This window comes from Ambystoma mexicanum, chromosome 7q (assembly GCF_040938575.1).
Source record: "Ambystoma mexicanum isolate Mex_15411 chromosome 7q, UKY_AmexF1_1, whole genome shotgun sequence".
NCBI classification, from domain to species: domain Eukaryota; kingdom Metazoa; phylum Chordata; class Amphibia; order Caudata; family Ambystomatidae; genus Ambystoma; species Ambystoma mexicanum.
Genome location: NC_090941.1, coordinates 7,470,004 through 7,487,822, shown reverse-complemented (window position 1 = coordinate 7,487,822; position 17,819 = coordinate 7,470,004). Strand labels below are relative to the sequence as shown.

Here is a 17,819-nt window from a genome sequence, read left to right as displayed (position 1 = left end):
CACCATTGACTTTACTAGTCTTAAATTGGGAACAGAACCAGTACAAACCATCACATTGTGGAAGTACTGGTAGGGGTAATTGGATTACCCCTGGTTCTGTTTTTCAAGGGGGCTCTGTGCAGACCCCCCCGTCGAGTTTCTGGCTGGTGGCAGTGGTTACCACGCAAAATATTCCACAGGAATATTTTCTATGGGATTCTCCCATTCATTTTAAACGCACCACTTTTTGGTGCAATGTTAAAGATACCGCCGGGTTATTTATTTAATATTTATTCCCCAGTTGGGTCTTTTTGTCAGAACTCTGTTTTAAAATGGCGTTTGTAACTCCAACCCAAGTCGAGCCCTTTGTTCCACTTTTTGGCGGGCTTCTACACAGAAGCCTCCAAAAGTGGTGCAACTCTGTCTGGGTCTACAGGATGTGTGGGAGGGGGTTTAGGTAGGCACACGGGACGGCAACTCAAGTCGCACTCTTGCATGATTGGCCCAGTGGTGAGCCGCCCGGCTCACCACTTAGCATGTTTGAGTGACAGCTAGGACTGATGAATGGGGGTTTTCTGCATAAAAGCAGGGCTTTGGGGACTGGAACTTCAGACGCCGCCACAGGACCAAAGAATCCGAAGAGGGAGAAGCTGAGCCGACCTGCAACGACGACACCACCGGTGGAGCCCTGCTGAACCGACTCACCACTTCTTCCAACGACAGAGGAGATCTTCATCCTGAAGAGTCTTCTTCCTTTGACTGGTAAGGATAACCAGTTTGCCCGCCTTTTTGCCTTCCCGGATCATCTCATGGCCACCTTGCCTGTGCCAAGCACCCCGGCAACCGGGATACCACGTTTTACCACGACCGCAAATAAAAGGGTAGTACCTTTTAACCAGAGAACTCCGCGGCTGGTTTCTTCCCTGGCAGTGCAACGACCTTCAGCTTTCCTCCACGTCAAGATCTTCTCTTCCTCTGGACGATGCCACGACTTGCACCCTTCTGCCAGTAACAACTGCCCCCGCTGGAGGATCCTCCCCACTTTCAAGGTACTGTGTCCACCTGGCCTCCCTTGCAACGGTCTGTGTGGGGTATCTCTTAAATCCTCAATTTACCACTTGGGTTGGTCCTAGGCTGACTAACTGAACTTTTCTGAGCTGAACTAATTCCTTTTTGAACTCTCTGCAAGACTTTTCAAGCCTTTTAAACTGTGTGATCTTGGGCGCATTGGTATTCTACTCTCTCTAAGAGGGAGCCTGGCCTCGGAACTTGTTGCTCACAAGTAGACTTTGACTTTCCTGCCTTGCTGGGTGCTTCTAAAGTATTGTGTTGTGTGCTTTTCTAATTTCTGCCTTTTCCCTCCCTTTTCTGATAACTTATTGGAGTGCCATCTTTAGTTAAGCGCTCACCTCTGTCTGAAAATAAGTGGTGTTAACTAAGACGTGTCTAATAAGGAATAAGGCATGTATATATATTAATAGTGACTGTTTTTGAACTTGCTTACAATAATAGTGCTGGAGTGTTTCTATAAGTGTGCCTTCGAATAAATAATTATATACTTTGATACCAAAGCTCTGGTCAGTGTTTGCTTGTGCTACTGTATTTTGGTACCTATCTTGTATACTCTATATCCTGTTTAACTCTTCTTGAGAGAAGTCTGGATGCTCAGCCACAGCTACCAGATAAATCTGGGTGGTACAGACTGCTACCAATTGGGTTTACTGCCAACACCTGTAGTCCTACGCCTTTTGCAGTGGTCCCTAAGGGAACTGCACAGGTTTCTGCATAACAGTCAGCTGAGCATTTCCCCGTGCAGTGGATGGAACCGACTGCAAGCATGGAAAGGAAGCGTTACTAGTGCACCAGTGGGAATTAAACGGCGTGGGCATTCTGATGAGGTGCCCCTGGCCACACACGGACAATAAAGAGAGAATTGGCTGTGGCGGGAAGGCTCTTGTGCCGAGCATTAGCGACACGTGTCAGGCAGTCCACTGCCCTTGGGAATGACTAACGCTTGGCAAGCAGTGCTGAAAGAGGGATAAAAGAAACTGGCACAGTGCAATCCTAGAGCGAGAAGTACAGCCTGAAACGTGGGAGGACATAACCCACCTAAGGACAAGGCTTAATGCCCTTGAATCTACACGGGCACACTGAGGATATCTGCCTGCACCGCTGGTGTGAAGTGACCGTGGCGCAGAGACTCTCGCGCCGAGTACTGAGGTGCGGCAGCGGTTAACAGGAGATGTAGCCTCGCATGGACATTGAGAGCCCCCCGATCCCGCGGCCGCAACTATTCATTGTGCATTGTAAAATAGTCCACTGCCCTTAGGAATGAGTACCACATGGCAAGCTCTGCTGTGATAAGGATAAAAAAGGACTGGCACAGCGCAACTTCAGAATAAGCAGTAAGCTAGCTTAAAGCGCGACACGACATAATCCGCCCGAAGACGTAGCTCAATGCACAGGAATCTATACGGGCACACCAAAGGCACCAGCCAGGGCCCGGAGTGACTTACTGGCGACAAGTAGTGATATAGAGCCAGTACTGCTGCGCCATACACAAAGTGACCTTGGCAGTAAGTTAAGCAGAAACGTGGGGGGACACAGCCCACCTGAAGACACGCCTCCGCAGATACAAACTCATTTAGGGGCTCCTTCAGGACAACTGCTCGGACTCTGAAGTGACACACTGGTGTTACACCTCGACAGAGAGGCAGGATTGACACGCCACGGACTAAGTAACCTCATATACATAACAGATTGCAAGATGACGGGGCGGGGAACCGTTAGTAAGAGCAAAAACAAATAATCCACGATGGAAGCATTTGCCAAGATGCAGCAGTCTCCCGCGATGACAACGCACAGCGGCGCGACAGCATCAGCGGAGGGAACCACAGCGACTGAAAACCATCAGATACTAGCGGCTATAACAGAGCTGAGAGACTCGTGGGGAATAGCGATGGCAGACCTGTTCACTTCCTTGGAGGCTAAAAGAGACGCAGTAGGCATAGAAGTCACCCTACTGCGACAGGATGTTAGAACACTGGCAGAGAGAACGAGCAGCCTTGAAAGTGCAGTGAAAACCAACACAGGCACTGGTACCAGCAATACAAGAGAGGTGCACATACTGAAGCAACAGGTGGCCAACTTGGAGAACCGCACTGAGGAAGCGGAAGGAAGGGCACGAAGGAACAATATCCGTGTGGTCGCACTGCCGGAGGGGGAGGAAGGCCAAGATCCTACAGACTATGTGGAGAACTTGATCTTGCAGGAAATTGGAGCTGACAAACTCTCACAGGGATTCACGGTGGAACGAGCGCATAGAGCCCTCATGAGGAAACCGAAGCCTGGGGCCCCTCCTTGTGCGATAATTGCCAAGATACTGAACTATAAAGATCACAAGAAGATTTTGGAGTATTTTCGCAAAGGGAGAACGATTGAAAGGGCTTCGAGTACCATCACGGCGTATCCCGACTACACAATGTTGGTTCAGAGGCAACGGTACAGCTATGTGGCAATCAAGAGGAGGTTATGCATGGCTGGAATCAAATACATGCTCCTGTACCCCGCGGAATTGAAAGTGTTGCACAAAAGCAGAATGTTCTTTTTTGACACCCCAGAGGAAGAAGCGGCATGGATGGATCTACAAGGTTGCCCGGAACAAGATGCGGAGAAGGCACATGAGGAGCACGATAAGTCATTGGGATACTATATGCATATTGAAATGATGCAGAGCAGGTACCCTAGTAGAGGCTATGATAGTGATAAGTGATAAGATAAAGGGGTGCGATTAAGTAATGTTGACATTTGGCAGGATATCTGCGACTTTTGTCGAACTTAAAGGACTGGAATATAGCAGATTGAATATATAAGTTAATAAAGCAGCAATGTGTGGTTGAAGGCAAAGGCACCCTACCCCCGGAGTAGTAGTAGTAGTCGCAGGATAGCCATTAGGGCGACCTCACCCTGCAGAGCTTCGAGTAAAGGCTATTGCCAGAAAGAGCTAGATGCGAGGGTGCCTGAGATCCAGGGATGGAGCTGGGCAACAGTTGGGGGGAGTGATGTTTGGGTTGGGAAAGGAGGTGGGAGGGGGAGACCGGGGAGTTGGGTGTGCTTTTGGTTAAGGGAAATACGAGCCTATATGGATTGAGATGGAAGTGGGATCTGGACTGCACCGAGGGGGGGGGAAGGGGAATTCTAATGGGCCATGGGGGATCTTAAAATAATCACGTGGAATTTCAGGGGGCTCAATAGTTATCTTAAGAGGAACAAGGTTATGTTGTATCTGCGCAGGCAAAAGATAGACATTGCACTGTTGCAGAAGACTCACGTGACACAGGAAAAGATGGAGATGGTTGTGAAGAAATTGAAAGGGATTGTGGTGGGCTCGACATATTCTGCTTATGCTAGAGGAGTGCTCATCTGGGTGGCGCCGCATGTCACGTTTCAACTGTTGCAGGAAAAGGCGGAAACGGATGGGAGTATGGTCATACTGAGGGGATTGGTGGAGAATAGGGAGATAAGCATTGTAAATACATACGCCCCCAACCAGAATACGGTAGCATATTTCAGAACTCTGTGCACTAACCTTAGCATGTGTATGGGGAGTGCGGTGATCTGGGGTGGAGATTTCAATTGTGCATTAAACACCAAGATGGATAGGTCAGATGGAAAGATTGATAGACCCGCCCCAGTGGCTAAAGCACTGCAGACTCTACTAGATGACTTTGTTTTGGCAGATGTGTGGAGAACGAGACACCCCCAGGACAGGTAGTACTCGCATTATTCCGCCCCACAGCAGTTGCATACGAGGCTGGACAATGTCTTTGCTATGTCGGAGGTAATAACAGAGATTACTCAGGTAAAATATAAAGCAAGGATCCTCTCGGACCACTCGCCCCTGGTTCTCGGATGGCAATACTGCCCCCCCGAGAGCAAGGATCCTGACATGGCGCCTCCGAGCAGAGGCGGTTAAGGACCCCTTTTTTAGAGAAGACATAAGGGAGAAGATCACAAACTACTTTGAGATGAATACGGGCAGTGTGGACTCAGCGAGCACATTATGGGAAGCTTTTAAGGTGGTGGTGTGAGGTGTAGCCATAGCAAAATCAAAGGGCCTGCAAGGTGGGATCTTGGCTGACCTACAAGAAACGGAAATGGAACTAGAAAAGGCATTGAAAAGGGGAGGTAACATGGAGGGCGGCATGGAGCTGATACTTAAACTGCAGCAGAAATGTGCAGAGCTATGGGAAAGACTGTGCAACCTTAACTATAAAAAATATATAGAGGCAGCATGCGGGAGGGGATAAAACAGGAAGGCTCCTGGCATGGTTATACAAGAGCGAGACTCCCAGAACTATGATTAGAACGATAACGAGAGAAGATGGCAGCGGAGCCGACACCCAAGAGGGAGTTAAGAGTTTGCAGAGTATTATAGGTTACTATATGGAGACAAGGAGGGAAGAAGTCACGAAGAGATAACAGAAACACTGGAGGACATAGGATTGCCTACGATAAGTGCTGAAGAAAGAGAGGAGCTAGACGCACCGATTATTTTGGAGAAGTTGGGTGAAGTGGTGAGGCAGCTGTGTACTAGTAAGACTCCAGAGGCGGACGGGCTCCCAAGTGAATTTAATAAAGTATATAGGGAGTAAGTGCTCCCCCCCAATGTTAGAAATGTTAAATGAGGCGTTTGAGGTGGGACGGCTGCCGGAGTTACTCAGAGAAGTGATCATAATACCGCTTCCCAAACCCAACAAGCCTGGGCATAGCTGTGGCTCCTACAGACTTTTGTCGATGTTGAACCAAGACAGCAAGATATTGACGGCTGTATTGGCAAACAGGTTGCGGAGAGTTATAGGCAAACTAATACACCCCGACCAGACGGGCTATGTCCCGAATAGAAATATAACACATAATCATAGAAGACTCCAACGGGTTGTCGAATGGGGGAGTAAGAACGAGGGTGAAATGGCAATTGTGTCCTTGGTCGCGATAAAGGCTTTCGATTTGGTCAAGTGGCCATGGCTGCTGGCGGCCTTGGCGGGCTACAGTATGGGGCCTAGATACATAAGGTGGGCAAAGATGCTATATAGCGACCCGCTGGCCAGGGTCAAAACGGGATCAGTGATATCTGAAAGATGGCAACTTAGTAGGGGCACCAGACATGGTTGCCCATGGTCTCCAATGCTTTATATACTGGCCTTGGAGCCCTTAGCAATATGCCTTAGACAACAGTACGATACTATTGGTATTGAGATAGGAGGGGAGCGACACCTGATCTCCTTATGTGCAGATGACTTGCTGCTGTACTTGAGGCACCCTGAGGAAAATCTCCAGTACATCCTGGAATTAATGGAGAGATATGCGGGGCTGTCTGGTATAGCGGTGAATCCTAAAAAATACAGTATTTTTCCATTAGGCAGTTATAAGGGAATCCCTGTGGGATGGCTGCCGGTGTTACAAACACCATGGGCAGTTAGTACTTTCCGGTATTTTGGGATAGACGTGTATCACACGGTGGAAGAGGAGCACAGGCACAATACCGAGGTAGCCAATGAGAAAATCGAGAAGTGTATGCAATTCTGGGTGAAGTTGCCCCTAGCAATGATGGGACGAGGGGCAATGCTTAAGATGGTGGTCCTACCTAGGCTCCTGCACTATTTTGGGAATATTCCATACATGATACCCAAGAAGTTCTTTACTAGACTGAACAGCTTGTGTAGGGATGTTCTGTGGCATGGTAGCCGAAACAGGGTGGCACTATGGAAATTGCAGAACTTTTATGAAAAGGGGGGGATAAAACTGGCTAATTATGAGGTTTACTATGTAGTGAGCCAGCTGCAATATATTACCAAATGGCTTTCAGAGGAACAGACCCCCGAATCTAGGTTGTTTGGACAGGACTGTGCCCCGTTTTACTTAAGAGAGATGATTTGGCTGCCCAAGACAGAAATGGAAGGGCGCCCTAAAATGATGATGCTGGGGTGGAAGATGTGGCGCCGAGCATGCCAGATGAGGGAAAACCCATTCCCATGCTCCCCGCAGGTGCCACTAGTTGCACTGACTGGGGGAGATAGGCAGTTGAGGATGATAATCAGGAACCACTGGGAGTCGGTGGGGCTAGTGACGATGGGAGATATCTGGCAAGAGGGGACCATTACGGATTTTGAGGTGCTGGGGGAGGAGATGGGGTTACACAGGGGCCAGTATATCACGTATCATAGAATGGCGCAGATAATTAGGAAGACGTGGCCCGAAACAGTACTGGAAGAAGAACCAGATGCTAGCATAGATACGATTTATGACATAACGGAGGGAGGACACGAGATCTCTAGACTGTACGAGATGATAATGGCTAAGGTTGGAAAGGAATTGACACAACTAAGACTAGACTGGGAAGTGGAAGTAGGAACCCCGATAGAGGATGGGATGTGGGAGCGTGCCCTGGGGTACCACAAGAAAGTGTCAAGAAATGCGAGACTAAACCAGATACAACTTTATATTACGCACAGGGCATATATGACACCCCAGAGGATATCTAGGTTCAAAAATGCTGGAAGACAAGCATGTCCCAAATGTGATGAAGAAAAGGCTTGCATGGTACACATGTTCTGGTCATGCCCAGTAATTGAGTATTTCTGGGGTGAAGTAGCACAGAAACTAGCGGAAAGAGGGGTCACGATTGTTATTGATACAGCCTGGGCATGCTTGCTGGGGGGGTTCCCCAGATCGCAGAAACTTAAGCATGTGAGCAAATTGAAAGATCTAGCATATGTGCTCGCAAAAAGAAGAATTGCCATGGGATGGAAGACATGTCACAGGCCACGGGTGGAGGTGTGATGGAGGGAGTTGCAGAAATGGGCGGAGGCCGAAACCATGGTATGGCAAGAGGCGAGCAATGTAGGGGGAGAGGAGGAGGCGAGAAACCTGATGGCATGGAAATGATTAATAGCAGAATTGTTTGGAATGACACAAAACCGGACAGAATCCACGGAATGTGAGACCCCACCACACGAGGCAGATACAGAGAGGGTGGAATAAATAGGCTTGTAAGGGAGGGTGGGATAAGGGGAGCAGTGACTAAAATCAAGTAATGTATAATTGAGCTGTTGATATTTGCACTGCGTGTTTGGTTTGCATTGTTTTGTTTGAATAATTCAATAAAAATTGTTTAAAAAAAATAAATAAAAAGGTTCGGAAAGACTATTTCATCCTCGGTGAAGACCAGAGTACCATCGGGTGCCTGATGCATTCTATCTGGGGGGGTCTCCTGTCGGATGCCAATAGCCTTGCCAACAGGGCTCCCGGTTTTTGGCCCTCTCCGTACTGACGTATTCTGCGACCCTGCACTAGGAACTTGGCCTCCCGTTCTGCACCAGCCTTGAATTTATCAGGTTCTTTTTTGAGGGAGGTGAGAGTAAGGTTGTCTTTTTGTGTGTCATAAGCAAACATGTTTCGCTAGCTGCCAGTTCCGATCTGATCAATCTCAGTATCCCGTTCTCTTTGGCTAGGCACACTCCCATTACAAAGCATTTGAGTGTCTTTCACAAGTTCCCCGCCGAGACGACGGAGTCCAGATTAGTATCGAGAAAGGATATTATTTCGGCACAGAGCTCCTGAGGAAACACCTGGTCTTGTAAACCCCCATGTTTAAACCTCCAAGGGGGCCTGCCACCCTTGTTCCTCGCCGGGGTGCCCTCAAGACTAACCCGGAGTGGTCTGAAAGCGTTTGTGGGAGTATTTGGCAGTCGCCCCACCGTATATTGGTATGTTTGGATACAAAAAGGTAATCAAAACTAGAACTGGTGTTGTGTACCCATGAGTGGAATGTGTAATCGCGTGTTGCAGGGTTTCTAACCCTCCAGGCATCTTCGAGATTGTATACCCTGCAAATCTCCTGCATTTGTAAGCTATCTTTGGATTGCGCAGTGCCAATTGGTTGTGATTTGTCAGTGTTCGGGTTTAGAGTGGTGTTCAAATCACCACCCCAAATGATTGTGGTTTGTCCCGTACCCGCCAGATTAGTCATGACCCAGTCGAAACTGTTAGTCCCATCTACGTTCGGGCCGTAAGAGTTCACGAGGGTCACGTCCACTCCCTCCAGGTTTCCACATACTGGAAGGGACCTACCTGCCTCGTTGCTCTTAGCTGATTTTAGCCTAAATCTTGACCTTTTGCTGATAAGAGTGGCCACCCACTGTGGATATGACGAGTAAGAGGAGAAGTACCTGTGGCAACCCCAGTCAGGTGCCCATCTGTTTTCGGAGGTTGGGGTGAGGTGCGTTTCTTGAATCATTGTGCCTCCTGAGATATTGGAACACCTTACAGGATTTGGTGGGGTTGTTGCCACCCCTAATATTCCACTTCTCTACCTTGAATGGGCCCACGGTCGGGTGCATACATGGCATGCCCAGCCGCCTACTCGGGAGGGCTTCAGGCCAGAGTCGCTGTGTTCGTGATCCCCTTGTGTAAGATACCAGGTGGTGTGGGGAGGGTGGGCCATCTCGCCTGTGGTGCTATTCCCAGATCGTCCCTCTAACAGTAAACAGAACCCCAACATGAGTGTAGGTGTTGCCACCGTACATCTAAAACTCTTGCATCCCCTTCTACCAGGTTTTCCTCCGGTGTCGCGTTCTGTTAGTTGCGCCCCAGAAACCCAAAAACAACTTCTTCCGGACGTAGGCTGCATCCGTACCATTATCCTTCCCACCCACACATGGGCAACGCCCAACCCGCCCGTCAAGTATCCCTCCCCACCGTTACGAAAACCAATTAACTTGCACTTGAAGCTGTGCTTGGGGCGCTAGTGCCCATCCAAGAACTATCGCTCCCGTCAACTGAGGATAGAGCGTTTTGCCGTGACTTCTTACGGAGTGGTTCTAACAGCACAGTGAGTGGGTGAGACAACTCTCCAGGATCTCAGGGCGGGTTTCTCCTTGCTCGATCATTTCTTGGTGGACTCGGGTTGTTGTTGTTTGCGGGTCGGCAGCCAATACTGTCTAGAAACAGGTTAGCTTCCTCTGGTGATATGAAAAACCTAGTTGTTACGGCATGTTGAATCCTCAATTTGGCTGGAAATAGCATAGAGTATTGCATTTCACTGTCTCACTTTTCCAGAACTTAAGGAGGTCCTGCTCAAGCCGCAGAGCGAGAGGGAGGCTATTCCACAGAAGGGAGCACGCCGAACAAAGTTATAGACCACCAGTTCTTGGTTTATCAAACCGCTTCACACTTAGGGAATTGGTGGCAGAGGAACGCAGGAGTCTAGAAGGGTAGTATATGGTCATGAAGCGTTGAAGATAGAGTGGTCCCCGACCCAAATAGCCTTGTGGATGATACAGAGGTATTTGAATTTTATTCTATGCTGAGACCGGGAGACAGTGAAGGCTTTGTAGGGCAGGAGAGATGCGGCCCCTGGGCTTGAGGCCAAGGATAAGTCTTGCTGCCCTATTGTGGGTTAGCTGGAGAGGTTGCAGGGAGGATGAAGGAAGATTAAGGAGGAGGCTATTGCAGTAGTCTAGCCTGCAGAGAACCATAGCACGGGTAACTGAGTCTCTGGGGGAAGGTGAGGAAGGATAGAGTTCCTTTGAGAAGGAAGAGCTGAAATTGGGACTTCTTGACAATGTCCTGAATATGAGAGGTGAAGGAAAGGGAGGATCGAAGATGACTCCTATATTCCTGTCTTCAGAGTAGGGGATCAGAGGGGGCATGGAGGAAGGCCACAGTGAAGGGAAGAAGTAGGGGGCCGGGGACCCAATAGGGAGAATCTGTTTTGCTGGCATTGAGGCAGAGGTCATTAGCAGTGCACCAGGCCTGGATGGCAGAGAACCAGTCAGAGACAAAGGAAGGTGCAAGGGTGTCAGTAGGAAGTTTGAAGAAGAGTTGTGTGTTGTCAGCGTAGCACTGGAAGTTGGAGAAGGAGGAAATGAGGTGTGCCAGTAGAGAAAGGTATATGTTAAAGAGCCAGGGCGAAAGAATGGAGCCCTGGGGGATGCCACAGGGGGAGGAGGAAGCAGGGGAGGAGAAAGGACCCAGAATCATTTTGGAGGAACCGTCATTTAGGAAGGAGGTAAGTCAGTCCAGTGCCCGCTCCGAGATACCAAGGGTATCATGGAGCCTTTTTATGAGGATGGAGTGGTACACTGTGTCAAATGTGGAAGAGAGATCAAGGAGGATGAGGACAGCAGGGCAGTTGGAATCAAGAGATGCAAGCAATTCTTTACAGGTGTTCAAAAGAGCAGTTTCCATGCCTCTGGATGCTATGAATCCAGAGTGGTGGTCGTGAAGACTATCAACAAGTTCGGTATGAGAGTTGAGTTGGAGGAGGGCCAACTTCTCGGGCAGTTTCCCCAGAAAGAGGGTGATGGAAATGGGGCGGTCATTGGTTGGGCAGAAAAGGACTGCAGAGGGTTTTTTAAGGAGGGGGAGCAAAAGGGAGTGCTTGATGGAAAATGGTTGCAGAGATCAGCAAGAGCAGGGGGGAAGATGTTGTCCTTGATGGTTCTTGAGGAGCATGGGGCAACCTGTTTGGAGGAGAACATCATGGAGTTGGCAACTCAAGTTTCTTCAGGGGAAGCAGGCAAAGGAGGAAGGAGGAAGGTGAGTGGTGGGGGGTAAGGTTTGAGTTGGAAGAGTCTGTGACAAAGCTGTTCAGTATGTCCTGGGTTTTGGAAATGAAGTGAGACGCAAGTGAATTGCAAAGGGCCTGGGAAGTAGTAGGGGAAGAAGATACTGCGGCCGGGTTGGCAAGTTCCCTGCAGATTTTGAAGAGTTCAGTCATGCTGTTGGATGCATTGGACAGTCGTGCCTAAATGTGGGCTCTTTTCTGGCTCAGATGGAGACACTGTAGTGTCCCTGGTGGCAGGCCAGTTTGTCAGAGGGTGAGCCTTAAGTGTGCCACTTCCATTCAGCAGCCCTGCACTTACGTTTCTGGTCTGTACGTTCAGAGTTGTACCAGGTGTTACGCTTGGAGGCAGGTTTCAGACGGATCCTCATGACTGGGGCAAGGATGTCAAGGGTGTTGGTAATGGACAGATGGAGTTTGCTGAGGGCAGAATCAGTGGTGAAGTCTGTGTTCGGTGGGCAAGGGGGAATGAAGGTGGAAGAGAAGGCAGCAGCCGACACTCATTTCATCGGACGGATATTCGTGAACAAGGTTGACAGAGCTATATGAGGAGTTGTCACAGGGCCATAGGGACCCAGATAATAGGTGAGGAGAGAGTGGTCAGACCAGGAGTGAGGAGTGACCAGGGGAGTAAAGAGAGTGAGATTATAGTGGATGATGGCGTCTAGCGTGTGTCCAGCAGAATGGGTAGGGCCAAGGGAAGAATGGAGGGAGATATTGATATTGGTATTGATATTTTATTTATATTGCCCTCGTACACAAGTGTTTCAGAGCACGATACGGAGGAGCAAAGGTCAGTGAAGAGGGTGGTTGCTGTGCAAGGAGAGTCTAGGTGGGTGTTGAAGTCACCCAGTAGTAGCAGGCTGGAGGTAGTAGAGAGCACAGAATTCCACCCACTCAGAGGAACAGAGAAGAGGTGCCTGGGGCCGGTAGATGTAGCGATGGTCAAGGTGGTGGAAGGAGAGATGACCAATTTGCATACTAGGCTCTCAAAGGACAAATAGGACTGAGTGGGTAGTATGGAAGAAGGAATCCACTCTGGGAAGATTAAGGCAACCCTTCCGCCAGCATGGTGGGGTTGAGGCTTTGAGGTGATCTTAAAGCCGTTGGGAAGGAGCGAGTCAAAGGAAGTAACTGAGCCGGCATTGAACCAAGTTTTAGTGAGTGCAAGTATGTCCAGGACAGTGTCTTCAAGGAGAAGGCATATGTTAGCAGAGCGTTTGATGGCTGAGCGTGAGTTGAGGGTTGCCAGTTGGAGATGATCACTGCCTTTGAAGGTTTTTATGAGGCGGAGGGTCGGGCATGGGCCTTCCCTCGGAGGTGGTGGAGCAGAGGGTGAAAAAGATGGAGAGGCAGGGGAAGGAAGGAAATTGATGAGAGATTGCAGAATCCGATCAAAGAGAAGGAGGTTGGCCTAAGGGCCTTGAACCAGGACTGTGCCTGTGAGGTAAACATTGATGCAGCAGCGAGATGTGAATAAGCCCGCAAGGAGGACTTCCCACTTGGTGCCGCCATTAATGGATGTGAAAGAGTAAAGTGGGAGAGTGGCAGTGAGGAGAGAGGTCCATAGGTCAGGAGATTGGACACAAAGAGGATGTCAGTGAAGAGTTCTCTTGAAGATGAACTGACATAGGTGTCTGCAATTGGGAGGCCAGGGTTTGCAGCAAGGAGGTTTTTTTGATGTTTTTTCTGTCCAGATGTTGTGAGAGAGGGAGGATAGGTGATAGTGTAGCAGTTGGAGTAGATTGGGGAGATGGAGAGTGCCATCTCTGAGCAAGAGGAGGAAGTGAGAGGCTGAGAGAAAGTGAACGTGGGGTGGGGGTGTGCTGCAATGCACAATTCTGAACCTGATGCACAGTTGGCCAAGTGGGTTTTAAGAGTACAAAACAAAATAGTGCAGGATGAAGGCACTCCTAAATTCGATTTTTACACTAACAGACACACACACTGCAGGATGACACAGGAATAGCAGCACAGCAGTACAGAGATGGGGTCAGTAGAAATGTAGGTGATGGAGTGAAATCAGAGAAGTTTCACTCATAGTACAGGGGACATCTGCGGTGTGAATGACTGGAGAGGCAGAGAGAGTGAGTCAAGTAAAGATGAAGCAGCCACCAAGCAACAGACAGTACTAACAGGATGGCAAGCGGGGAGGAGTCACAGTCCAAAGGTGCGTGGATGGAAAATCTAACATGATGGCGTATCTTTGGCTGTAGTTTGGAGAGAGTAGGGCCCGGAGAGGTCTGTTCACTGTGAAGTGCTCTTAAACGTGTCCATGAAACTTCCCCCTTATATTTGGACACTTTATCCTGCTTAATTCAGTAACGTTGTAAGAATCACAATGTCCATGTAATAATGCTAAGCTCTACTCATGCAACGTATCGTTTTCTTCAATATTCGCCGGTGGGCGAAATATAGCAGTGCACATGCATGCGCATGCTGCTAGACCTTTGCTTTGTTGCTGGGCAACGGGAGTTCAAGGGAAGAGCGTGAGAACGCTTGCAGGTCCTTTCTTCTAACACGCTCTAGATTCCTGAAACTGTCGTTCGTGAGATGGGGTTTTTGTCAAAAAGTCAGCAAAAATATGCAAATTGAACAGGCGCTGTGTTAGTTAAGCATGGAGAAACCTTACAGCCAGGTATAGCAATGTAAATGGTGCCAGGTGCAGAGCTGGAGAAGCAGCACGATGGGCAGCAGTTCAGGAGATCCTCAATCTAGTCATGGATTCATGCTGGTTGGCGCTCGTCGCCAAAGCTGAAGTATTACACGAAAGCAGTAGTAAGGTGAGTCAGGCTGATTTATTCAAAGTGTTGTAGTGCAACCCACCAGCAGAGCATCGTCCTCTCACCTTGTCAACTCTCAACAGCCCTCTTGACATTCCTAGTCTATATTTCAGTTAAACACATACATTCTACATGACATCACACACATCCATACACTAAAACATCCTACAATGTCCTTTTATGAAAGCCTTTAATAGGCTTCCCCCTTGAGGTTCTAGACAATTCTAGCGAACACAAGGTGCACCTTAAATGGCAATATGTAGAAATGTGTCACTAACTACATGAGTCCAAACAACTCAAGTCCAATACAACATTATTCTTGTATTTTCCATTAAGTCGGTCCTTTTTCTCCCAATGTCTAATCGCATTGTTAGTCCCAGCCCAACGATCTGAAGCTACTACCTTTCTGTCTCAAAGCCTAATTGTCTAGGCTGTCAAATGAAGTCCTAATCTATGTACTAAGAGCTACCTTTATGTCATAACCACTACCTTTTAATCTCTTCCACTGCAGTCTCTAGATTCTCCACTTTCTTCCTAACCAAGGCAATCTTTAGCCCCTCATCTACAGTTCTTCTTTTACCAGTTTTCACAGGCCGCTCTTTGTGCCCAAACCAAAGAATCTCTAATCTCACCTGTTCAGTGCTCAATACTGACCTTAACCCAATTGCTTCTGCTTACCTGGCCAGGGTTCTTTGCTACCAGCTCCTCCTCTGTTGTTGCAAGGGTTAAAGCCAAAGCACCATCCAGTTTCCAGGATCCATCTGCCCTCTGAAGAGAGATGAGTTCGAGGAGGTGGTCTGTCTCAGAGGTGGTCTGCTCAGCAGGCGTAGTCAGATCAGGTATTGGCTGAGGAACCATGCCAACCAATGGCTGGGGAGCCATATCAGGCATTGCAAGAGGACCTAAAAGAGAGGGAATGTGAAACTCCAAAGATAAGGAGACTAGAAAAAAACAGTTGAGTTTGCCTGCACATGGACCAGAAACTTTGAATTGAAACAAGCTTAATTACTTCGCATATACCCTGTGGAGCACTAGTTGCTTTTTCTCACTCCAAGAAGGCATGGATATAGGTTTTATTTTGGGAGACTAATTTGAAAAGGAGTTGTTAAATTCCCACATGTGCATTACTCTCTTCATGAGCAATCATTACTCAAATTAGGCCAATTCAATGCATGTTGGAAAGGGATGAACGTTGGCAAGGGATGCACGGCAGGTCTTTGCCATACACCCCATTCCAGTGACATGCCTTTCACCCTGCAACCCCCTTAATCTGGTTCTTCGAAAGGGGGTCCACGACACACTCTGCACTGCTCTGCACAACTGACTTTTTGAAGGGGTGACCCCCCCCTCATCCCCATTCCCGACTTCACTGCCATATTGCCCACTATATCAAATTCCCCACATCTGCCCAGGTTCTCCTTATCTTGACCCTTCCTGGCTGCTCCTCTGGCACCCCTCTCCTGCCCCCTACGCACCCAAACACCATAACCCACCTACATCATATTTGCCTCACAGTATAGACCTGAGTGGCAAAAGCGCCATAGCTAATGCAGCGGGGGGTAGGGAAGTCAAGCAATGCTTCAGAGAGAATAGTAGTACACTAGAGATATGTACACTGATATTGCAACAGTGACAGCTTGGGGTCACAAATCAGACTGTGCAAAAGTGTTACCAGCAATGTGTTTCATGTATTAGATGCATGAAGTAACAGTGAGATGCTCTGATTCAATGTTAGGCAAATGGACTGCTTTGCTCATTACTTAAAGTCGGCTGATGCATCGAGGGAGTTCGCAGGATAGTGAAGTCTGAGTAGCAGTGCAGAATGTATGAGTGATAAGAGGGGTGGTGTAGCAAAGTGGAAGCAATTGGTACATTGCTGCGTATAGCTTAGAAAGTAAATTACTTTCCTGGTTGACCACTGGATTATAAAGTTGCCGGCCACTGAGGGGCAACAACTCTGCTCAAAGAAAAGAAAATAGAGTAGATGGGCCAGTTTATCCTGCAATTTTGCCAGTTATGTGGCTATTTGTCGTTGCTAAAGATTAGGCGCACAGTCACAAAACCATCATAGCAAGAATCAAATATAATGTACATTACCTGGACATGGGTCAGCACACATGTCAAACATAATCATCTCAGGCTGAGACGCCATCATAGAACACATTGGTGCAGCTCTTGCTGCCATCTTCATACATCGCATCATTGGATCTGGAAAAAGGAAAGATATGGGATCATGATTATCCCCCACTAGAAAATTACAACTTAACACACTGCAGGAGAATGTTGTTCCAGTTTTAAAAAATCAGGAGCGCGTGAATACTCTGGCCACTTAACTCTATATCTCTATAAGAGTGCTTTAATGGAGGAGGGATGGCTGAGTGGGAGTCACTGATAGCAATCTTTCAGGTGTAAGTTTGGCAGGGATAACACAATATGTCCATCTAATGAAAGCCATCCTTGTGACACAAAGCCAGTTTTACTGGGATATCTTGTGCAGAGGGGGAATAATACCACAATATAACAAGAGACTCTGCACAAACTGGATACATTAGGAACTAACCCTCCCCCTGCCAATATTACAGAACAATTACACCAGTGTAGTTTTGCACATTATAGGCATCAGGGTAAATATTTCCCTGGTGCGAAAATAGCTTCAGATTAATTATTTATCATTGTAAAGTTATTTCTGATGGATTAGTCCTTTCTAAGAAAGATCTAAGATAGATCTTCTCCAGTGCCAGCTGTCTTTGGAAAGTGTCAGCTACTAGGGGGCCCAGCATACACAGTTTGACACCATTCCAAGACCCCACGTTAGACAGGACATTGGGTCCAGTATACATGGAGCTAGCCCTACCTCATGACCTCAGAGCAGATGAGGTGTGTGACCTATTCACCAGAGGGGCAGGTTGTGTGAGAAACACAAAGGGATCTCACCCACTAGTCTCCACGGATCTCTCTCTCAGGTGGCCAGGGCAAGGCCATCGCATTTGGATCCAGACCCTGGGAGTGGACCAGTGCGGGAGGATCACCTTGGTGAGGGTTCCTCTGGGAGTGGGACACCGTGGTATCCCTCTCTTCACTGTAACACTTTTATCCCATCTTACCTGATGGGATATTTAGAAACTCAACCCCCCTTACCTCCCAACCCCTTTTCTGGCACAAACACCTTCTCACGGAGAGCCCGCTCTGGGAGAAAACAGACTCACACCCATGCCATGCACATGACATGTCCCAATACTATGGTGAGGCGAGGTCAGGCAATTATTGACAATCACTGACACCTGACTTTCATTACACTCCCCACACAGATAAAGGGTGGAGCACGAGAGACTGAGCGAGGAAAAACACACAAAGTTACAGCAGTTTCGAGTTGGCAGTTGAACGAAGGGAGAAAGACAGCCAGGCAGGAGAGGTTTGTGAGAGGGGCAACC

The 17,819-nt window shown here is 48.3% G+C and overlaps 1 protein-coding gene across 3 annotated transcripts in view; it reads right to left on the bottom strand.

The window, feature by feature from the left end:
- LOC138528751 (von Willebrand factor A domain-containing protein 5A-like) overlaps positions 1-17,819 on the bottom strand; it is an 880,743-nt gene that overhangs the window by 163,362 nt on the left and 699,562 nt on the right. For all 3 annotated transcript variants that reach the window (XM_069640621.1, XM_069640622.1, XM_069640620.1), the window contains exons 15-16: positions 16,486-16,596; positions 15,067-15,290 (exon numbers count right to left, since the gene is read on the bottom strand). In XM_069640621.1, the coding sequence (XP_069496722.1) occupies positions 15,067-15,290; positions 16,486-16,596 (335 nt within the window). The remainder of the gene's footprint in view (positions 1-15,066; positions 15,291-16,485; positions 16,597-17,819) is intronic.